Source organism: Mus musculus, chromosome 12, assembly GCF_000001635.26.
Source record: "Mus musculus strain C57BL/6J chromosome 12, GRCm38.p6 C57BL/6J".
NCBI lineage: Eukaryota > Metazoa > Chordata > Mammalia > Rodentia > Muridae > Mus > Mus musculus.
The window spans coordinates 112,128,029-112,153,182 of NC_000078.6; the positions used below are offsets into that span (position 1 = coordinate 112,128,029).

Sequence of the window (25,154 nt, forward strand, 5' to 3'; positions counted from 1 at the left end):
CTCAGTCCTCAGTTCAAACATCTAACAAGAACATGACCCTCTCCAGGTTTCAGGTCCTCAGGTGTGAGACGCTGCCATCTATTCTGCCACATACAGCTTCTGCCCTTTCTTGCTAGGAGCAAGGAACTGCCCTCTCCCTTGTACCTACATGAAGGTGCTCATCTGTCCTTTGAGCCCCTAGACAGGGCTTGAAAGCACCCAGGCCCCATGAGAATTTACACCCTAAAGATGGTGGGCAAATGTGACCCCAAGAGCTAGGCCTTGCCGTTTGGGTGAGCCAGGCTGAGGCTCCCCTACCCACACCTTAGGCTCCTCAGCCTGGTTCCCAGGACCCAGCAGACGCTGCCCTGGCAGCCACCCAGCTCCTCACCCAGACAGGTGTGCTTACACCTTGCACAACCTGGTGACACCACCTCAGCACAGCAGGGGCCCAGAAGCCTTTGCCCCACACCTCAGTGAATCCTCCATGAGTAGGTGGAGAGGTACCACGGGGCATGAGCATCCATCTACAAGACCTGACTTCACCTGTGGGCTGAGACTTCCAGGGTCCAGGGCAGGGAGGTGAGACTGTCAGACATAGGAAAGTGTGGAAGGCGAGCTCAGCCTGAGGCCTTCACTCTCCTCCTGAGGGGCTGGCAGAGCCATTGCTTGGGATCCACCACACTTGGATTGTGCAAGCTGAGATGGCTCCCTTCCCTGTTCTGCTGAAACACCCCCAGTCCCGCCTTCCAGTTGTGGAAGGCTGACTGAGGCTTTTCCCCAGGTCCCCATACAGGTTCTGCAGATATGAGCAACAAGGGTCAGGGGGAGGCAGCAATCGGGCAGGTAAGAGGGACTCCTACAAGGGTTGGCAGCCAGGCCGGTTCTCAGGATCCTCAAGGATGATGGGATGCAACCTCACACCAGACAGATGCCAGATGGCCTCAAAGGCACCGTCCAGAAGGCTTGGGGGGGGGGGACGCAGGTGCTGCATTAATAAGGTCCTCTGAGGGTCCCAGATAAGTTGCTTTAGGAAGCACGATACTTGGGACACTCGCATGTCCCTTTCAGGCTCCTACAAAGGGCACTGGGCCATCCTTCCATCTGCAGGAACCCTGGAATCCCCTGTTAGCACATGCAGAGGTGGTTCAGGCTGCCCTCAGACCAGACATAAGATATTGGATAAGCTGGGGAACCCTATGGCCCTCCTCACAGTGGAGGAGGGCCGGGCCCTGCCCCCAGCAGGCAAGGCTCACTGCTGTTTTGCACACTGGTAATTTCCCTCTAGGGAGGCTTCAGCTCCTCTGAACGCCAGGGCTATCTCTAGGGAACATCTCCCTTTTGTCACGCCCTCTGGTTCCCAGCGCCCTCTATTCTATAATCAGACTCCCCAGTTGAGCCCTCCAGGCCACCCCCACCCATCTCCTCATACACAAGTAATCTCTTGCAAGGTTACCCTTCTGGTTGTCATATTTCAGGTTGCAAGAGAGCCAGAGTTTTCACCTGCCTCTCAAAAGTCCCCTCTGAGGCATAGTGCCCACATTTGCTATGGGAAAGGAGCCCACTCAGGCTAGACTGGGTACAAAGGGGTTTGCTTGTTTGTTTGTTTCTTGTCTTGCCGTTGAGGGTTTCTCACGGAGATAGGAGACAACTTCCAGACTAAGTGTGTGCCTGGTGAGTAAGACTCCAGCAATGCCTCTTTGTGGACATTCCCTAGTTCTCCATGCCAGCCCCTCTGACTCCACATTCAATCAGACTTGCACACTGCCAAGGGCTGTGGAACCTCTGAGAAGGCATGGCTTCTCTCTGAGGCCGAAGACCCAACTGCAAAACAAACAAACAAACAAAACCAAACACATTAACACACACACACACACACACACACACACACACACACACACACACACACACACACACACAAAACCCTACACTGTTCACCCTACAAGGCGAATGCAAAAGTTAAACTTGACAGCGCCATCAGTGAAAGGTCTAGAGGCTTCCTCCTGCTGCCTTGGCCCAGTCTGTGGCACCCCGGAAAAGAAGACACTGGTGTTCCTTGGGCCAGCTGGCCAGAACTTGAATGCATTATGACAGCCTTCTGGTCCTCAGGGGCTCAAGTTTGATTCCAATCGCTCTCCTTTTCCTTTAACACTGTCCTTACTGCACTGGAAGGGAACCCTTAAGGGCTCGGTGACTAAGAGGGCAGGGCGCCTGCAGGTGCGGAGCAGACAGGGCCCTTTGGACTGCGGGCAAGGTCCCTGGTACATGGCACAAGGACCCAGGACCCAGGACTGGGCTCGCCCCGCCCCCTCCGAGCGCCGAGAGGCCCAGGTCTGGGAAGCAGAAACTCGCCGCAGCCCCCCCACCCAGTTTCACTTTCTCTTTGTTCCCTCCTTCCCCTCCCACGGAGTTCTCTTTGAAGAGAGTCCGCGGTGCGGGCGTGTCCGTTCCCGCCCCCGCGCCGCCCGTGGGGCTCGGTGCGTGCCCCGCCGGCGTGGCCCCTTGGCGAGCATTGCAAAGCCGGCTCTCGGGCTTCCAGCGGGCGCGGCCCCTGCGTCGACCCCGGCCAGGTGCGCCAAGCTGGGCGCCGGGTGCGGCCGGTGACTCAGGGCCACCCCCGCGCGAGCACGCGGAGCAGCTCCCGGGGCCTCGGGCCGACCCGCCGCGCGACCCGCGGGCCTGGAAAAACCGGTCAGGCCAGCGCGGCTGGCGCGTTCCGGCGCCGAGCGGGGCGACCTAGACGCATAAAAGGCGCAGGCACGCCGGCTGCCGCCGCACAGAGTGCAGCCCGGCCACGCGGGCCGGGTCGCAGGAGGGCGCTGAGCTGTGGCTCCGGAGCTCCGGGCTGTGCAGAACTTCTGTGTGCAGGCGCGCCTGGTCCAGTGGTTCTTGACAGTTCAACAGTTCTGTAGCACAATTGTGAAATGTTTAGGACCACTAGACCCGGCGCGCACGGCGGCGACGACAGCAGCGACGGGGCGGCCCCGACGGCCAAGGTCGGCTTGAGAGGGGCGCGGGGGTGGGGTGGGGGCACCCGGATCGCCGAGACTCGTGCAGTCCCGCAGCCTGGCAGGAGTGCAGAGCGACGACCCGGGACGCACGCTGGCCCTGGACCTGCACAGCAGCCTGCACTTTCGCCCACACTGCTGACACGTGCGCCTCACCTTCATTCTCTCCTGATCCACCCTTGTCCAAAGCCACCGAACCTCTGGCAGGAGCCGGCCGCCTGACCTCTGGGTCAAGGGGCATTCTTTGCTCCAGCGTGAGAGTGGCCACTGGGGCTGAGGCTGCCGAGCCCTTGGTAGTCATCTTGTTGAGCTGAGAATTCTTCTGCGGGAGCTCTCCCTTTTCCAGGCTGGGGTAGTGATCCTGTGAGTGTGTGCTGTATGAATGGACAGCTTCTAGGGCCAGACACGGGCTGGAAGAGTGGTAGTGGGGACAGGCCCAGTCCTGATGCAGAGTTGAGCCAGGGTGATCTTTTGGGGCCTCAGGCTCAGCTGTTGGATGAGTGCACCCATGGGAGAGGTCTGAGTGAAACTGTAAGTGGCTCTGAGCAAAGTCTGCTTGACTTGGCATTTCCACCTCCAGGTGGTCAGGCCCTGTCAGATGGGGTTGTGTGGAAAGAAATGGATGCCTGGACCCTTAAACCGACAACATAGCAACATCGGGAAAGAGGGCCTCCTCCTATCCCAGCTTCCTTGGCCCAAATATGGGAGCCACTGGACAGCCTAGACTGAATTTGAGGCGGGTCAGAGCATTTCCCACTGGATGAGTCCCTGTGTCCTGATGGCACGTTGGAGAGGTACCCATCCTTTGCATGTGTGCATGCCAGGCAAGTACAGGAGACGGCCAGAGGTGGGAGGGAATGGTGTCCCATGGGGCGCCCCCACTCCGCACCCAGTTAGCATCTACTTTGGGTCAGCATCTTGCCTGTTAGCCAGAAAGTGCCACTGTGGACACCTCGGGCTGTTAGAGAGCAGGTACCCCTAGGAACCAGAGGGCATCCCAGGTGCTGTGCTGACTGCCCTCGGTGAGTGCCCTCGGTGAGTGCCCTCGGTGAGTGCCCCTGGTGAGTGCTCTTGGCCATTCAGTCGGGGTTTGACACGCTGGATGTCCTTGGTCTGTAGTTGTGAATCATGTAACTTGGTTTAAATGTGCATATTGTAGGTTGATTAAAAATAATAATAATAAACGTATTCCAAAGCATCCCTGTGTCCTTGAGGTTTCTCATTGAGGCCTGTTTGTGAGGCCTCTTCTCAGGCATCCTAATCACCAGAGAAGGAGAAAGTGAAGCCATTGGTTGGGGAGGTAACTACTCCAGCCCCGGGCTCCGCTTCCACTTTCTGCCAGGTTTTTCCTGGCTGTGGAGGAGGCCTCCTTGTTGGCTACTTCTGATCATCCTGAGTGAAGCTGCTGACCCAGACACCCTCTCTGGCGTTTGAGATGTACTTCCCAGAGCCAGAGTGGGGAGTAGGCGTGGGTTTCAGGGGTTGAGAATCTATCCACCCCTGCACTCTGTTTCCTGCCCCTTTATTTGAGATCCCAGTTGGCTTTTGGCCATTCCAGGCTGGAGACCATACACCAGTCTTAGGAACCTGGTTCTGAATTGAGGGTCTGGAGAGAAAGATGTCTCATCCCCTCTCCTACTCCATGTCCTCCTAGACACATTTCCTCTTGAGCTCAAGTCCAGCCTTGGGTTGGGTAGGGCGAGGTGTGGGTGTAGGTGTGTCCGTACCCAGCTCTACCTCCTACAAGTCGGAGACCTTGTCAGTGCCCTTATGCCCTGGGATTTCCACATCCTCTCACAAAGAGGGAACGTGGGGGTGGCTGGAAAGGCCATTGAAGGAAGCACAATTGTCACAGCTGTGGTTTTGTGGGCAAACGTGGCTTCAAGGTGGAAGACCTTTGGTGGGCTCGCTGGAGAGGCTCCTTGCAGCCAGGACTTGGGAGGATCCAGGGAAGTCTCTGGGTAGCCTTGGGCTGAGGCTGCTAGGAGAGCAGGCAGCTCCTCCTCTGCAGGGACCATATGCACACACCTGATGCCATGTGTGCCCCAGCCCTTGAGCTCAGAGCCTCTCTAGAGTTCCCAGGATCCATTCATTGCCTTTGGTGACGGGTCTCGCTGCAGTGTTAACAGGCCGCTCACAGATCTGCTTTCCTAGGCTGTCCCTGAACTGTAGTGTGGATGTGAGGCTCCTTCCAGCCCTGCAGGGGGTGTGAACAGAGGTAGCTGCAATGTCCTTGCCTACTTTCTCCGCCCCTGGATGGATCTAGGACAGTACTGGACCACATACTGCGGCCCAACACAGCCTCCCTAGGAGAATTGCCAACTCTTACAGGTTTGCCTGGATCTCCTGGTTTAGTACTGAAAGTTGAATGATTTGGGAACCTCTCTGTCCTGATCAACTGAGAAGCTTGTTTAGCTCCTAGAGCAGACCATCCTAGCCACTCAGACCCCTCTCCCTCTCCCTGGCTTTCCCACGGGAGGAGCACACCTGTGTTTATAAAGTTGATGTTATTCTGGTCTCCATTAAAGCGGCTAAGCCAGTATGCTTGCTGGGTTCTCAGGCTTGGGTAGCTGACTCACCTGGAGGGCTAATGAAGAGCAGAGGCCTGGGCTCCTGAACCAGGATGGCCGGTTCCAGGTGAATGCCCCAGGCTGAGAACAGTATCGAGCAACAGGCCTCAGCAGGGAGAGATGATTGCAAGAGGGGGCAGGCCCCTGTGCTGCTGAGCTTTGGAGATGTCGTGAGTCTCCTGTCCTAGAGGAGCCCAGGGCATAGCTGGCCCCTCAGCCTCCAAGCCAAGTAGATAACCTGAGGGAGGCCCGGTCTGAGTGCCTGCACAGGGTTCTCTGAAGGTGTTCCTTCATGAAGACACTAAACACCACAAAAATAAAAAATAATAAAGAGGAATAAGCCTTTAGCCAGACTGATGACGGGAGAGAGAACACAAATGTGAAATTTTCATATAAAATATGCTACTGAGTCAGATGTGGCATGTGTGGCTCTGATCCAGGCATTCAGGAGGATACAACCGGTGAAAGCCAGCCTGTTTTACGTAGGGAGCTCCAAGCCAACAAGGGCTACATACTGAGGCTAGCTTTTGAATATGTATATATACGTACATATGATGTATAGGACATATGCACATTAGTAAGACAAAAAATGGAAAACCTAGATAGTCCTATATTTAACAAAATTTAGAAATGTAAGCTAAAATGTTTTTGAGGTTCATTTATTTTTATTTTATGCGTTCTTGCTTGCTTGCCATCTGTGCATTGTGTGCAGGACCCACAGAGGTCGGAAGAGGGTGTCAGAGTGGCCAGAGGAAGTCGTCAGATGTCCTTGGATTCCTTTCCATCTTGGAACTGGAATTACAGACGCTTGTTAGTAGCCATGTAGATGCTGGGAATTGAACCCAGGACCTCGAGAAGAGAAGCCAGTGCTCTTAACGGCTGAGGCATCTCTCCAGCCTGAATTGGCAGCTTAAAACCTCCTAACAAAAATTTCAGGGGTGTTAGAGAGGAAAGGAGGGGACAGAAAGGACCGATTATATCTTTAGGGGGTTGAGAGGAATGTGCTTGTGACCTTGACTGTGGTAATTAATATTTAAAAATATTACATTTAATTTACTTGATTGTCTATGACTGTGTGTATACATGTACATGGGGTGGGGTGGGGTGGGTACGTGGAGGTCAGAGGACAACCTGCAGGATTGGAGCTCTCCTTCCTGTTGGGCATGGGGATTCACATTGGCAGCCAACACTCTTACCCATTGAGCCATCTCACCAGCCATGTTTTGGGTTTGTTTCACTTTGAACCATGTTTCACTATGTAGCCCAGGCTGTCCTGGATCAGAGATCTTCCTGAGTCCTGGGAATACAGGCGTGTGCCACGCCATCTGTCTTGATAATGAACAATAATATCCTGCTGTATGAGTGCCACTTCCTTTATTCTCCCCCCCTTCCCCGCTTTCCCGTGGTTGCTCATAGCATCCCTGAGCTGTACCCTCAGCCAGCCCATACCATCCTCTGCCTCTACATTTCCCAGTGGTGGCACTCGGGTCACACAGTTTGGCTCCTGAAAAGCATATGCGTTGTGAAGGTGGGTATTTGAGACAGCTTTCCTGGACTCCTTCCAAGAGACTGTGTGGAGCCCTGGTAGCCAACTATGGTCCTCACTCTGCAGACCTACACTTCTAAGTGTGTGTGGCAGGCTTGGTTCAACCCCCATGAAATCAGGAGTTCTGTGCAGTTCTCTGACACCATGCTGCCTCTATGCACAGACAATGCACATGGCCCCTCTAGAGCTTTCCCTTTGGGAGTGGAGGCCCATAGCTCTTTAAGCAAGAAGCTGGGGTAGGTTCGAGGGCGACCTACCTCCTTAGCCCCCAGTCTCTCCGGGATTACTCACTTGGTGTTCTCCTTAGCCAATGCCACATGCTCTGCCAGTTTTGAAGTTGTTTTTCTCCAAAGGCTAAAACTATGTTCCTGCTATTCTGTTTCACCCTGAGTGAAAGCCCCCCCCCTTTAGCACCCCAAGAACACACTTCTTCTCCCTTTGGGCTCTGCTCTCCTGAGAATGTTTTGTTTTCCACGGGTCATGCCAAGGTTGCAAATGTACCCAGTGGGCTCTCACTTTGAACTGCTCTCCTCTGGACTCCTGGGCTGTGTTGCCTTCTTCGGAGGTTCAGATGTGCGAACTGGCTCTGTCGGGGGCAAGCCTTGCTCCCTCCTCTCTTCAACAACCAGGATTCAGGAGTATATCTGACATGCACACAGTTTCCTAAGAAAGCAGCCTATATAGTATATAATATACTATATCGTAGTGGCTGCCCAGTGATGCCCAAGAGGCAGAGCCAGTGTAGACAGAACTGGTGTAGACAGAGCCAGTGTAAACAGAACCAGTGTAGGCTGAGCTGACACAGTCCTGAGGAAGCTCTCAGACAACTCCCACCCTTCCTTTTGTTAGCCTTCCCTTAGTTCTGGAAGATATTCACCCCACTCTCACTTGTGAATGCACAGTGCCTTGGGCAGATACCCCCATGCATAGGTCAGGGCTACATCAGTCCTAGCTCGCACAGGCACTGTAACTGGCGAAGCCTGCCTTATTTGGTCTTTGTTCTCTCTACCTCTCTACTGTACACATATGAGGGTTTTCCTCTGAGAACTGCTTTGGTCTTAAACCGCATGTGCTGATGTCTTGTGCTCCTTCTCTTTGTAATTCCACTGAGATGTCTTTGAAAGCGACACAGAAATACACTGTATCTTTGATCTGCATGTTGAAATTGAACAAATACTTTTTCAAAAAGGATTTAAACAAGGATGTGATTTTAAAAGTCAAATCGATGGACCTCGGAGGCCGGGGGATGGTTCAGAGAGTAAAGTGTGCGCTGCATAAGCACAAACACCCGAATCCAAGCTCTCAGCACCTACATACAAAGTTGGATGTGACGGCTTGTGTCTATAACTCCAGTGCCAGGAACAGACAGGAAGGTACCTGAAGCTCATTGGCCAGCCAGTTTAGACAATGACTGAATGCCAGGTTCAATGAGAGACTCTGTCTCAAAAACATAAGGTGGGGCCGGGGCCGGGAAGACAACTGAGAGCTTGTACTGCTTTTACAGGGGAACGGGGTTTGGTTCCACACACCCGTATCCAGCAACTCACAACCGCCTATTGCCTCAGCTTTAAGACTCTGACATCTGCTTCTGGCTTCTGCTGGCTTGCACTCATGCGCACATACCACATACAGGCACATAGGCATACATATAACCACCATAGATATAAATCTTTAAGTAAGATGGGGTCTGAGGTGAGGGTTCAGTGGTTATGACTAGCAACTTGAATTTGAATCTCTGGAGCTCATGTGAAGAGCCAGATGCAGTGGTGCACATCTGTATACTAGTGCTTCCTACGGTGGGTGGAAGGCAGAGATCTGAGAATCCTATGGAAGTCCATGGGCCAGCTAGCCTGGAGTATGCAGTGCAGTGGCAGAAATAGAGACAGACTCTGTCTCAAACACAGTGGAAGGAAAGCAGCATCAATCATGACAGTTGTTCTGTCACCTCTACACACGCACCACAGCACTCACACATGCATTGTTCACACATGCACACACACAGGCACATGCATGCACATACACACACACACACACACACACCTGTCATCTCTACACATGCACTATGGCACACACACATGCATTGTTCACACATGCACATGCACACACACATGCACACACACATGCACATGCACACACACAGGCACATGCATGCACACACACACACACACACACACACACACACACACACCTGTCATCTCTACACACGCACTATGGCACTCACACATGCATTGTTCACACATGCACATGCACACACACAGGCACATGCACACACACAGGCACATGTACGCATGCACGCTTCGTGCGCACATGCACACACACACACCTGTTACCTCTACACACACCATGGCACTCACACATGCATTGTTCACACGCAAGCTTGCTGGCACGCATGCACACACTCATGTGATCAAATTGTTTCAAGACATTAAGAGAACAGAAACTTCCAATCCCCTTGCTCTCTATCCAAGTCCAGCCCTGGGTGGCCTGGGTGACCCATCCACTTTGTGCTCCCCTCTCTGCTTCAGACCACCTTGTCTTCTTGAGCACTTTCCTTCCCAGTGTTGCATACTGGGATATGCTATTTCTGACCATTTCCATCCCTAGCCCACTTGCATCCTATAGTTTGGTCACAAAGTTTTACTGAGTTGACATTCAGTGTGCGCGATGTTAATAGCGTGAGCTATGGAAAGAGGAGTCACAGTTGAGCCTTGGAAGCTTAAATCCCTTCTAAATGGGTCCACACAACCATACAACCATTTCCATCCCCCTATCCTCCCCCCTGCCTCCCTGGAGCTCAGGCTTCCTCTGCATTCTTGCTTCAGTCTGGTCCCTTGGGGACTTTAGCACAGTGAACCCTAACATACCAGTTCCTCACCAGCTTGAAACTCCCCTTGCCTCTTCTTGGGCTCTGTATCTCCTCAGTCCCATACCTGTTTTCCTTGGTTCAGGTCCTTTGGTGGTGTGTGTGCAGGTGTGTTAAACAGGAGCTCGTCTTCTAAGAAGCTCAAGAAAGGGAAGCCTTCTGATCTCGCCTTTCTCCACCTCCACACGAGCTGATGGTTTGACCGGGAGTGGAATCTGCTTCCCTCTGCGCTGGAAACTGCTGTTTCCTCCACCTTCAGTGGTGCTGCAAACTGTGATGTCTGAGCTCCTCCCCTGTCCCCACAAGCCTGGTAGGAGCTTCTGTTCATCCTACCATTGTTTCAAAACTTTACAAGATGCTGACTTCCCATGTGGTGTGCTAGTGCTGAGGAAGCCTGCCTCTGCCCGAGGCTTCTTGTTGAATACTTCCTCACTCATGTATGTATGTGTGTACGTGTGTGTGTGTGTATGCATGTATGTGTGTATGTGTGTGCATGTATGTATGTATGTGTGTATGTGTGTGCATGTATGTATGTGTATATATGTGTGTATGTGTATATGTATGTATATGTGTGCATGTATATGTATGTATGTGTGTATGTATGTGTGTATGTATATGTATGTATGTGTGCATGTATGTGTGCATGTATGTATGCATGTATGTATGTGTGCATGTATGTATGCATGTGCATGTATGAATGTTATGTATGTGCATGTATGTATGTATGTGTGTATGTGTATTATATATGTGTGTATGTGTGTGTGTATGTATGTGTGTATGTGTATATATATGTGTATGTATATGTGTGTATGTATGTGTATGTATATGTGTATGTATATATGTATGTGTATGTATATGTATGTATGTATGTGTGTATGTATGTATGTGTGTGTATATATGTATGTATGTATGTGTGTATGTATGTGTGTATGTATGTATGCATGCATGTATGTGTATGTATGTATGTGTGTATGTATGTATGTATGTGTGTATGTATGTGTGTATGTATATATGTATGTATGTATATGTATGGGCATCTTCTTGCTCAGCAACTGTTTCCTTCCTGTTCTAATATGGCAGGTCCTCTTCCTTTCTAACTTTTACGTGTGTGTGAGTGCCACATATGTGTGGTGTTCACAGGGGCCAAAAGAGGGCATTGGGTCTCCTGGAACTGGAATTATAGGCAGGTATGAGCTGACCGAGGGTCTTGGGACCTGAACCCTGGTCCTCTGGAAGAGCAGCTAGTGCCCTTAACCACTGAGCCATTGCTCGAACCTTTCTTCCTTCTCCGTTTTCAATTATTCTTCCTTTACCTTTTGGGAAATCTCTTTGATCTTATTTGTTAATTAACATTAATTTACTTTTTGTGTATGAATGTTTTACCTGCATGTCTGTATGTGATACACACATATTCACACAGGTTGGAAGAGGGCTCCCTCTCTTCTCCCTCACCTCTGCTATTGTATATTTATTAGCCAGATGCATTGTACTTGCTCTGTGAATTGTGTCTGTGTTTACATTGATGGAGTCCAGCATCACGGCTTCATCCAGGACTAGCTGGTGGAGCCACGGGGAATCCCAGCCCCCAGGGGTCTGATTACCCTCGATGTGATCAGTGGTGCTGCCTGGATCCCTCAGTCCACTTTTACCCATGCAGCCATCAGCTCAGGCTCCCGCCACTCTCTAGAACACTGATACCACCAAACGCCCATACTCAAAGTCACAGTTTCAAGGCTGCCTTCACACCTAGCCATAGAGAGCTCCCTGAAGTAGTGGCACCCAGTAGGGTGCTGTAGGGAACAGTAGGCTCAGTGCTGAGATCTTTGGGTGACACATCTGTGCTAGGAATTCTTTCCTTTTTTTTTTTAAGATTTATTTATTTTATGTATGTGAGTACATACGCTGTTGCTGTCTTCAGACACACACCAGAAGAGGGAGTCAGATCTCATTACAGATTGTTGTGAGCCACCGTGTGGTTGCTGGGAATTGACCTCAGGACCTCTGGAAGAGCAGACAGTGCTTTTAACTGCTGAGCCATCTCTCCAGCCCCTGTGCTAGGACTTGCTAAAGGTTTCCAAGTTGCGCCCTCAGTCAACATTCCTGGACAGCCAAGGACTCTGACCACTATGTGTCCTTTTCCACTGGACACTGCCCATTCAAAGACGGAAGCTAAGCCCAGATTTGGAGTAGGGAGGGACACAGGAAGGAAGTCAGAGGTCTTGGGTCGGTGGGTGCCAAGCCCTGTTAGGTGTGTGTAGGAGGTATCAGGGCTGGTGGCAGGAGTCTTGGGGTCTGTGCTTTGAAGCATCTCACCCTGTCAGGTACACAGAACAATCTTCTTCTCATAGGTCCTCAGTTTCTCTATCCACATAAGAGAGATCAAGTGATCTTTGGTTCCTTGCCATAAGGACTGTGGCCAAGCGGCGCCATCTGCTGGCCTTAAGCACAACGGCATGGTGTTGTGTGGCCTGGGCTTGTAGTGCGGGAGGCTGGAATATGAAGATGAAGGGGGAGGCTGAACTGCAGAAGGGGTTCAGGTCCTGCAGGATGGCTGGGGACTGCAATTTTGGATGGAGTTTCAAGAGAAACTCTCAGAATCTCTATCAGGGCCAGCAGTCTCGTCAGGTGAGGCTGGAGGGCCCAGGCTCTCCCTTATAGCTGTGCAGGGGACTGGTTGGGCAGGTGGGGGGCATTTAGCACCACATGCTTCACCAGGGTCTAGCACTGCAGGCATGCCTGGGGTGGGACTGGTACAAAGCCAGAACCCGGGAACCCCGGTATTTCTCAATTTTGTCAGCTTCTCCTCTACTTGAGGCCTTGGGAAAGAGCACAGGACGTCCTGCCATTTTGAGCTGACTTTATGATAGGTGACTGACATTCAAAAAGAGAGAAGTTTAATTTGTGGTAAATGATAAGGAAGAAAACGGAAGCACAGGAGGGGGCTGGGAGGCTCTGTCATGGCTGCGAATTTTAGGCAAGGAAGGCCTAAATTTAGCCAAGGCATCATTCCAGGGCAACCTGGAGAAAAAAAGGGCCAGCATTGTCTGTGAGAAGAGCTCCCAACTAGCCTGCTACAACAGCAGAGCAGAGCCTCCTCTGCGAGCAGCAAGGAAGCCCACGAGGGTGGGTCTGAGTCAGTCATTGTCAGAGAGGGGTGCCTGGCCGTGGGAACCATGGGAAGCAGAGAAGGGTGTGTGTGACCCGTCTGACATCTCTATGTTCTCCCGCTGTGTTCGCAGAGACAGAACAATGAATGCATGGCCTCCAGTTGGATATTGGAGAGGCAGTAGCTAGGACACACAGGTGTAAGGCATCAGTCTGTGGTCGTGTAGCCTTAGGAAGGAGAAGACAGTAGGGACAGGGGGGTCTAGATGGGTGAAATGTCCAAGTGTTAGGTGAGTTGGGGTGAGTTAATCCAGAGCAAATTCTAAAGGCAGAGAGACTGCTTCACGCACCCCTTGCTTCTTGGAGGTGGGCGCTGGCCAGGGTGCTGAAGCCATGTGTCTGCTGCCTTCCCAAGGGCTGGGTCTGAGCACCTAGTGGAAAGAGTAGGATAATTGAGTGGAGAAGGAGGGGTGGGGCCAGTGACCAGCAGGGGTCTGCATACCACACCACAGCGGTGGTCTGACCACAGTGGTCTTTCTGACATGTCTTCCTACCGGCCCTGGCCACCGCAGAGCTGACCACCCTCCACTTGTTTCTGTTCCATCCCCTTTGCAGGACACACTCAGGTTAGAGGTTAGCCCTTTACCACACTGCTGCTCTCCAGAGACCAGGCCCCGGGGACAAAGGAATCAGGAGACATCGAGACTCGTTGCTCACATCCCAGACTCCGTCCACCCAGCAAAAGGCTTTGTCTCTGAGTCCAGCTTCCTCATCTGTGAAACGGAGATCGAAAGGCACCTTTTCTAGCATCATGGTCAGGAAAAAGGAGCGAAGGTTGTTATGTAGGTGGCGCATGTCCATACACATGCCTCTGTCCCAGTGAGCTGCCAGGTATGCAGAACTGAGGGACGGTCGAAAGTGCTCTGGGAATGAGAGAGAGGCAGACTTCCCCTGTCCCATCACTCTCAAAAGGCTGAGGTTTTTCTTGCTGAATGAGATTCTGGGCTCATGGACTCAGACCCCTTAAATGCTACCAGTCTGGACCACCTACTCTTTTCCAGTATTTTTATCAACTACTCAAACTAGTGATCAAAACAATCCACAAAGTTATCTGGGCATGGAGGTGCACGTGTTTAACCTCGGCCCTTGGGAAGCAGAGGCAGGCAGATCTCAGTTGATTTCAAGGCCAGCCTGGTTTACGTGGTAAAGCGTCAGGTCAGCCAGGGCTATCTAGTGAACCCCCAAAACCTCAAAACAAACAAATCTCAATGACAAACTAAACAGATCCCCCCCCCCACACAATAGCATTAAATAAAGCGAAGGCCACTCCCTGGTCTCCCCCAGGAGCAGAGCTGAAGCCACACTGTCTAATGCTATGCTGTCCACAGAGCCCCTATTCCTATATGAGGTTCTAGGATTTGGCCATGTTACATGCTCTGCCTGGACTGCATTTCCTAGTGCCCATCTGGGAGCTGGTCTAGATGCCTGCCTACCAGTTGCCAGCTGCAAGTAGGTGCCTTTTCTCTTAAAGGTCTGAAGGGTGGGAGTGGAGTTGCTGGACTCTATTACGTCAAAGTGCCTCCCAGGGAAGGGGGCACCACCAGCAGGTTGTGAGGTCCAGAGCCCCGCATGCTCATTGCGAGAACATGACCACTGCAGCCTTCCTGAAATATCTTGTGTGTGGCCTGATTGGAAGCTGGGCTCTGGCAATTAATCCTGTGGAGGCTCCACTCAATTGCAGGAGGTTTTTCTGTTTAGTTCCCTTGGCCTAGATTTCCCTGGGGACAGCTCTGCCCAGACCTCGACCTGGTAAATGAAACGTTAAAAAAAAAAAAATCCTTACAATGACTTTAATCAATCCACAGAGGTGGTGGATGGCCTCCTCCCGAGATTCAGGGGCTTGGAGGGGACTGAATGGGGGGGCGGGTGAAGACAGGAGTGGTTTTTCTGAGAGGAAGCTTGATGTCCTATTGGAGCCTAGGCTCCGGATCTGGAGCTGAGAGGAGGGGCTCCGTTCCCTTTAATGGCTTGTCTTGGTCTCTGTCCCAGACTGTGAATGGCCACTGCAGTAGAAGGGTCCATGGCCCCTCTTGTTCCTTTCCAGTTTAGAAGCCCGGCAGACTAGAGTTGGAAGCAGAACCACAGGGTCCCTGGCCTGTCAGGCTGAGACACTGATCTCTAGTTGCCACAGGGGGGCGTCAAGCAAGGGACTCCAGCGCTGAAGGAGCAGAGATGAAGAGATTCCAAGGTTCTCCAGAGTGGAGTGTGGAGGGGATCGGGAGTCTCAGCAGCCCAGCCTGGCCTCTAAAGATGTCTCCTTCTCCGATACCCTCTACCTCTAAAGACTTGGGGGGCGGGGTTAGGTTATTTAGGCAACCCCTTCTCTCCCGGACTGATCCTCCGCCCAGACCTTGTGATCTCACCCCGTGCTACCCCCCATGCCCAAGGCTTTAGAGTGCCAGTTTGTGTCCAAGCAAAGCCTCGCTGCAAACCTGGGGAGAGAGGGTTCCTAAACACTGCCCCAGGGGTAAGTGCTTTGGAGCACGTGCAGTGTTGGGAGCACCGGGTTATCTGCCTCCCCAAGTCTGTCTGTCTGTCTGTCTTTTTCTTTTCTTCAGACCGGACCCTAAGATGCCTAGGACAGCATAGGGTGAAGCTGGAAAGATGCCCCTTATCTGCAGAGGTTTCCAGGAGCCCAACTTGGTTGCGGTGTCCCTTCCTGGTGGCAGTGCCCACTGCAAAAAGTCCTGGTGTCTTGGGACGCGGAAGGCGGATAGGTGCAGACCTAGCGGGATCCTGGTCCCCCATTCTCTTCTACACACCTCTCCCCAACTCGGGTCCGCGTGTCCGGCTCGCCGCCCGGGCTGAGGGGGCGCTGTCGGCGCGGGCGGGCGGGGCTGTCAGCGCGGGCGCTCGGCGCGGAGCAAGCGCAGGGCTGGGGGGGCGCCGGCCGCCGAGTACTGGGGGCCTGGTGGGCGGCGGGCGCCGTGCGGGGCTCGGCGACGGCGGGCGCGCGGCCAGGGTGCGCGCGGGAGGGGTGGTTACGGCGGCGGCGGGAGACGCTCGAGGACGCTGCCCACGGTCCACTCCTCCATGGCGCTGCCGGGGTCCCCCGAGCCGCCCCGCGGCGCGCCCCGAAAGGTTCCAAGCCTGCTAGAGATGGGGTCGCTCTGCCTGGACTCAGACATCATCCTGGGTTTCACCAGTCACCTCCTGCGGCGGCGAGGCAAGGTGAGAGCTCGCGGGGCCGGGCTGGCAGTGGTGACGCCGTCCCGCGACTTTGCTGCGCAGCACCGCGAAAACGCGGCAGGTCCCGGGCGGAGACCTGTATCTGCACTTTCCCGAGCTGATGCCGCTTGATTCTCCCTCTCTAGTCGAGGCTACGCTGGAACCCGAGCCTTGAGCAGCGATCTTCCACGGAGGAGAGCGTAGCGCAGAGATCGCGGTTATCTCACCTTGCAGGGATGGGCGAGGAAAAAGCCTAGGGGGAGGTGATCTGAGTTCTGAGATCATTCTGGTTGCTTGGTGCATCCCGGGGTCTTGTGGAGCTGTGTTTTTGTGTCCTCTGGGAACTCGAACGTAGAGTATGCTTCCCGAAGAACCGCGCTGGTGCGGGGAAGTGAAGTTGCGGGTGTGGCCCATCATGAGCGCAGGCCCTGGGTTCCGGGTGATGCTTCTCGGTGTGCGTGTGAGGAGTATGTGTGCGTGTGTGTAAGTCGATAACAATGTATGAGCCTCCTGGGCCCCGGGTGTTTGTTTCAGTGCGGTAGAGGGGCGGGCGGGGTGACGCTGTTTGTAGTGCTTGCAGGGGTGGACTGAGGAGGGTGGTGCCTGAGGCTACCCGGATCCCATGGTGGGCCGTCGCCTGCCTGTCTTCCCTTCGCAAGGCTGAGAAGGGCCTGGAGGCTTGGGGGTTGCAGAAAGTGGGGAGCCCGTTCCCAGTTTATTCATGACTTCCTGTCGTGTTTACAGACTCTTTTAAGTCGTAGATGACCTGGAAAACCGGATCTTCATCCCACTCTTGGCCAATAGTGCGTAGGAGTGGAGGGCTAAGTAAGCAGGGTCCAGGTGGGGAAAGGAGAGGTCGTTTGACAGACCTTATACCGTGCGAAGGTCTGACTGCTCTGGGGATGTCCGACCAGGGTCTTTCCTTGAATCACCCTGGCTCAGCTGTCCTAAGTCTCAGCCTCAAGCGGAAAGCTCTGCGCTCAGAACGCGTGGTGTCCTGTCTCTGCGCCCTCGAAACCTGTGCTCACTACGGCCGGCAGGTGGCGCTTGTGTCACGGGGAGCCACGCCGCAGATCCCGCCTGGCTCCTATCTGGGGTTTCGGGTTGATCCAGAGCTTGGGCCGGAGTCCCCCGCGACCTCAGAAGGTGGTGACATTTGGGGTCTGACTTGGGCGAGAGCAACAACTGGTCGCTGGGGAAGGAGGGAGACCTCCGGGTCGGAGACAAACAGGCAATTAATTCCGGAGCTAACTCCCCATCTGCCAGGCCGGCAGACAACAGGTCCGGCACACCCCCAGGGCCAAGCCGCAGCGCTTCCTCCCACTTCGCAGGCGGCTCAGTGTGCAATCCATTTTAAGGCACAGGCGCGGCTGCAAGGACACTTCGAGACAGTTCGTAGCCCCTCACTGCACTTCTTGAAACACGACCCTCATCCATGAGAGACAGTTGGCGCCAAAGCATGGCCAGACACACTCAAGTGCTCTGGGTGTTCTGGGGAAGCCGTTGGCCCGGGTCCAGCCCCTTTCATTACCCCCCATCCCCCCACCCCCACCCGCTTTCGTGCTGTGCGATCTTGGGCAAAAGCTTCAGTTTTCCCGCTCGCAAAGTGATGAGAGTGTTGGGTGCCTCCCAGGAGGCGCACTCCATCCTCGCTCAGGAGAGACAGAGGCGCATGCGTGCGCGTAACTTGTGTCTCGGCAGCCCCCACCGCCCCTCCCGCATCAACACTCAACTAACAGGTTGGGGGTCCTAGCAGTAGGCGGGGCCGCAAGGAGGAGCGGGACCCCCGCCCACTTGGCTCTGCTCAGGATGGGGGCGGCGCTCTGGCGTCCCGCCCCCTTCCCTCCCCCTACAAGCTTTGGCCCGCCCCCGCCCAGCCTGTCCCGGAGCAAGCCGGTCGCGTCCACAGCGTGCTCTCCGCCACTCGCCTGCTCTGCCAACTTCAGAGCAGCAGGCCTGGCCATGGGGGTGCCCCTGGGCCGGATCACGTAGCCACTGTACCCCGAGAGCCAACGTATCCCTTCCTGCGACCGTGCCATGGTCGGCCGCGGCGCCTCCTTGTGTGCGGTGCAGCCCGCGGTACGCAAGGCCCTGCTAGGAGCGGGCGGCTGGGCTCGACGGGCACCGGGTTCAGAGCCCAGGACAACGATGATGCTAGCGGGGTGTACAGCGCCCTCTAGGGGTGGGGCGCGGAGCGGGACGGGGCCCCGAGCGTCGGGCTGGGGCTTCTTCTTCAGGGACTCCTGGCGTTGCATCCAGGGCCCTAACTTTTGTGCGAGCGTGGCTTTAGGGGCGTGAGCGACTGGGTCTGGAGTCGGCCGCGTGGAGTCCCGCAGTGGCGCCGCGCGAAGGTTTGGGCTTACTGTCCCATCTCCAACCCCCGCAGGTGGCTGAGTGCGGCCCGGCTCGAGAGACCCCGCCACTTGAGGTATCCCCGCGCAAGAGGCTGCCCGCCGGGCTCGATCAAGACCCATGCAGCAGCCGCCCTGCTCCGGAGGGCGCCGGGGCCAGCGCTGAGCAGAGCCACTCGGCCGGTGGGGGCGGGTGGTGCCGCCACTGCCACACGAAGCTCGTGGAGCTAAAACGACAGGCGTGGAAGTTGGTCAGCGGGCCCGGGACTCCTCTCCGGGTAAGTGACCCCTCTTCAGGCCATATCTCAAACAGGGAAGGGCTGGAACTTGGGAATCTTTGGGGCTGGGGCTTGGAGCGTGGCGAGTTCATCGTGCCCCCACCCCCACCCCGTGCCATAGTCTGCAAGAGTGTGTGTTGGTGCACCTCACCCTAGGAGGCCTGCTGCGTGTCATAGGGGGTTGGGTAAATTTCTTTCCTAGCCACAGATGTCCCACAGCTGGAATCAGTCTGTGTTTGGGAGGGGTAGAAAAGGGGAAGACGGGACCTCACTCCCAGGGCAGGGCTTGTCATGGTGAGGCACTTTGGGCATCTGGACATTGGCATGCCTGTATAGAGAGGGCATAAAAGGTGAGAGAGTGGGCCCCTTTCTGCACCCGGGGGCCGTGCATCATTGTCCCATACCTACTCAGTGTCTGTTATGGGCCTGTGCCCTGCCCTGGCTCTCTGCCTCTGGGGCCCAGGCCTTCCGTGTGGGTAATGACTCTTGAGCCTCGGGGTTTCCCAGGCTGCAGCATGGCAGGCAGGCGCTGGTGGGAGAGGAGTCTACTGGGCTTTCCGGCCAGTCTTGCCAGGCATGTAAAGAACTGGAGTATTGTTCCAGGGAACAATGGTCTCTGGAAGTGTGCAATGCAGGGGTGTGGGGGGTCTCCACAGGAAGCTGCTTCTAACCTTCAGCCTTGGTGAACAGTCCTTGGGAAGCGCCTGTAGTCCCCATCCTGTCCCAGTACCTCTAAGGAGTGCTGTGGTTAGGAGGAGACCCTGGGTTTCCTTTGGGTTGGGTCAGATATGGTGGATGCCAGTCAGGTGTGTCTATGCTGGGCTCCTTTCCAGGTCCCCTGGCTTGTCTGTGGCGGGGATGTTAACAGCCTCTCAGACCAGCTAGATCTGTGGACCCGAATGGGATGGGATGGCTGACCATGGGTGTTGTTTGGCTTTTGCCAATGGCCTTTGCTGAGCCCTGGATCTTAGAAAGCCTTGAGGATCTCAGAGAGGGTCCTTGGGATATTCTCCCGAGGTCCTTCAGGAAGCAAGCTGATCTAGGAGCCGAGCTGCCTCCCCCTCTGACTGTGCTGCCGCCCAGGACCTGGCCGACTGGATGGAGTCCTAGTAAAGGAAAAGCTGCGGTCATAGTAGTGAACTGGTGGGGTTGGGGGCCGTCAATGGAGGTCTGTGGTCTCCTGCACACACTGCTGCCCCTCTCCACGTTCCTGTGTGTGGCTTTTGGCGTAAGCTGCTCCTCCGCCCTACCAGTTAAGGCTTACTTGACCTTGCCTGGCCCTGGTGGTGGGCAAACCAGGGTCCTGGCCAAGGGTTTGTGTGGCTTTGAGCATCTTATCTACTATGTGTTTTGTCTTGTTTCACGAGGAAGCTTCAGTCTGTCCTGGGAATGCTGTCTAACCTGTGGGGTGCTGTGCTCAGGATAGGAAGGCTTTGCTCTGGAAAGAATCGAATGCCCTGTGGCACACGGGTACTGCTGGGGTGTTGCCAGTGTGGGCCACAGGGAACTGCAACCATAGCCCTTGATTGACCACTGTGTACACACACACACACACACACACACACACACACACACACACAGAGTCTGCTTTTGAGGTAAGGGGGGATCTCTCTGGAGGGCAGATGGGGGACACGGTGATCATCACTGTGGGTGGTCTTTGGTAGCTCTATTCTCCAAGGCCAAGGCAATGCTAAGAATTTAGGGTGGAGAGCTAGGATCCTCCAAGGGGATCTACCTCTTAATTCATTGTGGGAGCAGGAACTCTCCCGTGAAGATAGCACTTTACAGCTTGTAGGGAAGTCTACCTGATTCTCACAGCTTATCTTTGTGGGGGCTGCTGGATGGAGGTTGAAGCTGGGACCCTGGGCGGGTGGTTAGAGCCCTGGGCTTGGGGACCCATGTCTAATCTCAGCATAAGAAGGAGGTGTAGGGGCAAGGAGACAGCCTGGTAGCATTCTATGCCTGTGAAAAACTTACCACCATTAACTTCTGGCCTACCTTTCTCCTAGCAGACACCCTCCTGGCAGGGTCTCTTAGAGCCCTTGGCTGGTCTCCTCCTCTGTGACACTAGTCACCTGTTGCCTGCCTTGCATGCATGTAGGGAAGCTCTGGTTCTGAGGTGGGCTTGAGGGTCACCCTCGTTCTGGACCTTTGGGTACTCATGGCTGTTGGATGCTGTAATTGGAGCCCACCTGGCCATCACCCTGCTGGGGTCCCTTTCACGTATTCCTGTCCATGAGATCTGTTTGGGAATTGTGGCATAGCACCTTCCACCAAAGAGCCAAAGCCCAGGTCTTTCTTTATTCTGCTGTCTGAGTGCCTGAGCCCCATCTTTTCTGTGTCTAGTCTGCTATGGTGAAGAAGTCATAGGTTCCAGCAGACCCTCCCTTTACCTCTATCCTAGTCCAGGGTTCTGGTCGCAAGCAGTAGCTTTGCCAGGGCAGGCGGATTAGTCGTGAGTAAGTGCTTGTTAAACAGCCGAATGGCTAGACTTTCCTTTCAGGCCTCATGCACGGTCACCCCAAAGGCTGCTGGGCTGGATTCTGTCTGTGTGTCCCCTAAGGTGACGGTCCCAGAGGAGGATAGCCCTTCTTCCCTACAAAGGAAGTTTGGCTGTTGCTTAGGGGCCACCCCAGATGATGCCCCAAGAGTCACTCAGAGGTGGTGACTCCTCCTGGCCCAGTGGTTCTTTGGTTGTCAATACTGGAGCCGAATTGATGATTCCCCAATGGGAAAATGATCGACTCTCATTTAGGTCTTGCAGGGCTCCTCCTCATGGACCCAGAGTTTCATCCTCCTGCCTCCTGAGGCCTTTGTTTCTTTGCTGCAGCCTCTGCCTGCCTGAGTGGAGCTGTGCACAAGGCTGCCAAAGGCTGAATCTTTTGGTGCTGGTCCCTCTATCGCTCCCATTCCCATGGAGCCTCCAGATCCACAGGAGACAGCCCTTGAGGGTCAGGGTCAGGGCCTGGAGCCTTCCTGCCATCCCTGTGATTTGGCATCAGGGACTTGGTATGTCCTCATTCTGTCTTGACACCATTTGTGGGCATGTCTTGGCCCTTTCTCACTGGGTTGCCTTCTGTGTGGAGCAAGCCTCTGGAAAGGCAGGGCCTGCATGCTCTGGCTGCGCAGGTCCCAGCTCTGGTTGCATTGTGTTTTATGGGGAGGTCAGACCGTGCTTGCCCCATGACAGGCTGTGGCCCTGGATGACCTAGGACTGAGGTTGGTTCCTCTGATTCGGAAGTTGCTCCCTGGGATAGCTAGCGCCCCCCACACTCAAGGCTGCCACCTTCCTTGATGTTTGGAGCCAGGCCCAGTACGTGCCTGGGGCCTTGCAGGGTGGGGCCCTGGCGTCAGCACCGTTTCCCAGCTGAGCCCAGGTGTCAGCTAGGGGAGGTGTGAGAGGGGTTGGTGCTCCCTGGGGCTGGCTGGCTGGTGCTCAGATGATGAGGTGACTCAGCAGGGAGGTGTCCTTTCCAGGGGCTGGACTGGAGGTGCTCAGAGATTTATGCTACTCTGGGGTCCAGGTGGGATCAGGAGGAGCCTGGTAGCCCCAACCTTACCCTCTATCTTCTGCAGTTCCTTGGATTGGCTTCCCTGTTTCTCTCAGTGTACAGCATTGAATAGTTCTCTTACAGCGTCTGTCTTTCTTACTTGTTTTTGCTGGCCTGGAGTTTCCAGCATTGGGGTGGGGGTGGGGTACTTAGGCTTAAGGGTGTGGATTTTCCCCCCCTTTGGATTTCTGCTGGGGCAGTGTTGAAGTAGTTGTTCTACATACCTCGGGTGCCTGGTACAAGCGTCCTGTCTTGAGGGTGTGTGTGTGTGTGTGTGTGTGTGTGTGTGTGTGTGTGTGTGTGTGTTTGTATGCATGTCTTCTGTCAGGAAGGCTGACGGCCATACATGAAGCCTGGCAAGAATTGAGTGGTCGGTGGCCTCACTGCCCTCTCATGACAGGTGACAACCTGGGGGCGAGGAGGCTGTAGAATTCCCCGCACTTTGAGTGGCTCTGTCAAACTGAAGGGCCTTGCAGTGGTTTGGAGTAGGTAGGGTTTTCAAACCCTCCCACTGGTGTTCCAGAAGGAGCTGGTAGGTGGAAGGCAGGGGAGCCGGTTCTTGTCTTAAATTCATTGAAGGTCCAGTTCTCAGTTACGTTAACCTGCCTCCCAGGAAGCTCACAGTAGGTCTCCTTACTCCAGACAACCTACCTCCCGCTAATGTTCTCTTAAGGGAAGCGATCGTTCCTGTGTGTTCAAGTTAGACTGTGTCACATCGTTTTGTTTTTAGTTTACATTGTTTCACTCCTGGAAGTTGCCACACAGTCTTTGTGCTCAAGGCCCGGAGTGAGCGAGGGAGCCTTGGCCTAGCTTCTCTGTTTATTTGGTTCACATCATGTGGAACTTGAGCAGTGCAGGGCAGGTGGGTAAGACTGGCCTGGCCCTGTGGGTGCAGCCAGGTGGGTGGTCTAGCCTCTGCCACTGCCGAGTTCAGTCTCTCCTTTACCAAGGCCTCAGTTTCCCCATCTGTCCCTACAAGGCCCAAAGAGGAGACACCTTTGCTCCTGGTTTGGAACCCTTGCCCTGTCTCTCAGTGGTGGACCTGCAGATGATTCGCCTGGACTGCCTTTCAGGAAGCCCAAGGCTGTTTGTTGGGCAGCTGGCTCCCTGTGAGAGGCCCCCAGCCATGGCTAGTTCCTGCCTCGTGGTAGCATCCTGCTGGGGTGGGGGTGGGCAGGCAGGTTTTGCAGGTCCCTGTGCTAGTGGACTGTTAGTCATGTGTGGCCCAGGGCCAGGCCTGCTGTTGGCTGGATCCAGAGTCAGATGGATGCTTCTGCAGACGGTCTGCTTGACCTTTGACTCCGGCAGCAGGGTCAACCTGAGCTGTCTCCGGTTTCCGGGTGGAGCGTGCCATGCTGGATCCTGTGCTCAGGGGCCTGATGGCTGGGTGGGCTTCCCTCTGTCCTGTTGGCCCAGCTCTGCCGCCTGGCAGCCCAGCCTTGGGTTCCTTCCTGTGCGTTTCATGGGCTCAGCGTGTGTGGAACTCCAGAGGCTGCCCTAAAGCCAACTCAGTTTTTTTTTTTTTTTTTTTTTTTTTTTTTTTTTTTTTAGTGCAACCATAAGGCCTGCCTTGCTCTTGTCGGCCTCTCCTCTCTCCCATGCATGCTCCCACAAGAGGAAGCACACAGAGCTCTGATCCCCAGCCCCAGAAACCTAATACGCACAGGCGGAGGGGGCTGGGCTTAAAGGGAGAATGGAAGGGGGAGGCCTGGGGGGGGCGGGGACCCTAGAGTCAGAGTTTCAGCTCTACTGCCTGGGCTGTGTGGCCTGAGGTAAGTGCTTCAGTTTCTCTGGCCTTCCCAAGGAGGTCGACCAGGTTGTTGTATGTAGAGGTGGAGAGGCAGGGCTTTGTCAAGTGTTGGGTGTTGGATTCTGGGTGATACCAGGGACCTAGTCTGCCTGCCATTTCACATCTGTAGGGTGACGGATGGGCAGGGAGGGGGTGGGTCCTGCCTGGCAGGTGATTTGGGCTTGATGATATGGGTGGGTATCTCTTATAGGGTCAGAACTCATCCTTTCCTATAGGTACCCTAAGACCTGGTGGCACCCTAAGACCTGGTGGGGAGAAGAGCTTCCAGGTACAAGCTGGAAGAATGGAAAGACCAGAGCACCCCAGACAGACTCCTGGTACTGGAGGCTGCCTGGTACTTTAGCATGCTGCCTAAATACCTCTAAGCATGCAGGCACATCGAACTCTTTTCCCATGTAGTAAGGGAGGGATTGGGAGCCGCCTGAGCCCATCACCCGCCTTCTCTTCCAAAGTCTGCCTCCTCAGCAGAGTGCCAAGGATCTGGAGGGCAGTGCTGGGCAGCTGAGGCCTGCAGCACCTACAGATTACACTCAAGCCAGTCGGGAAGGCTCGAGTATAAACAAGACACTCAGCATCGTGACTATGACAGAGGTGTGTCTGGAACTCATGCAGGGACAGTCATTGGTGGCAGACAGGGTTGGGAACCAGTAAGGTGGCAGTTCTTCAGGGTGTCACAGATAGAGCTGCATTCAAGCCCTGGGGCCAGGGCTGGCTTTGGATCATCTCAGAAAGTTTTTGCTGAAAGCTGTAGGCCAGGAATATCCCCGTGGTGCAGCGCAGCCCAGGACACTGAGCAGCCCCTGTTGGAGGGTGGCAATGGCCACCTACATGGGGTGGTCTCTAGGACTCCGCCCAGGGACTGAAT

General features: G+C 54.6%; 1 protein-coding gene and 2 non-coding genes across 4 annotated transcripts in view; 2 read left to right on the forward strand and 1 right to left on the reverse strand.

The window, feature by feature from the left end:
- Positions 1 to 2,851: 2,851 nt before the first annotated feature.
- Mir203 (microRNA 203) lies at positions 2,852 to 2,927 on the forward strand. Its single transcript, NR_029590.1, has one exon. It is a non-coding gene; the product is annotated as a microRNA 203 (primary transcript).
- Gm51289 (predicted gene, 51289) lies at positions 2,859 to 2,918 on the reverse strand. Its single transcript, NR_162782.1, has one exon. It is a non-coding gene; the product is annotated as a predicted gene, 51289 (primary transcript).
- Positions 2,928 to 15,945: 13,018 nt separating the features above from the next.
- The window catches only part of Kif26a (kinesin family member 26A), a 37,774-nt gene continuing 28,565 nt past the window's right edge, over positions 15,946 to 25,154 (forward strand). Inside the window, exons 1-2 of one of the 2 annotated variants that reach the window (XM_006516162.3) lie at positions 15,946 to 16,302; positions 18,686 to 18,928. In XM_006516162.3, coding sequence (XP_006516225.1) covers positions 16,165 to 16,302; positions 18,686 to 18,928 — 381 coding nt within the window. In that variant the 5' untranslated portion in view covers positions 15,946 to 16,164. Of the gene's footprint in view, positions 16,303 to 18,179; positions 18,379 to 18,685; positions 18,929 to 25,154 lie in introns of those variants that run through there. The other variant, NM_001097621.1, reaches the window with a different exon arrangement.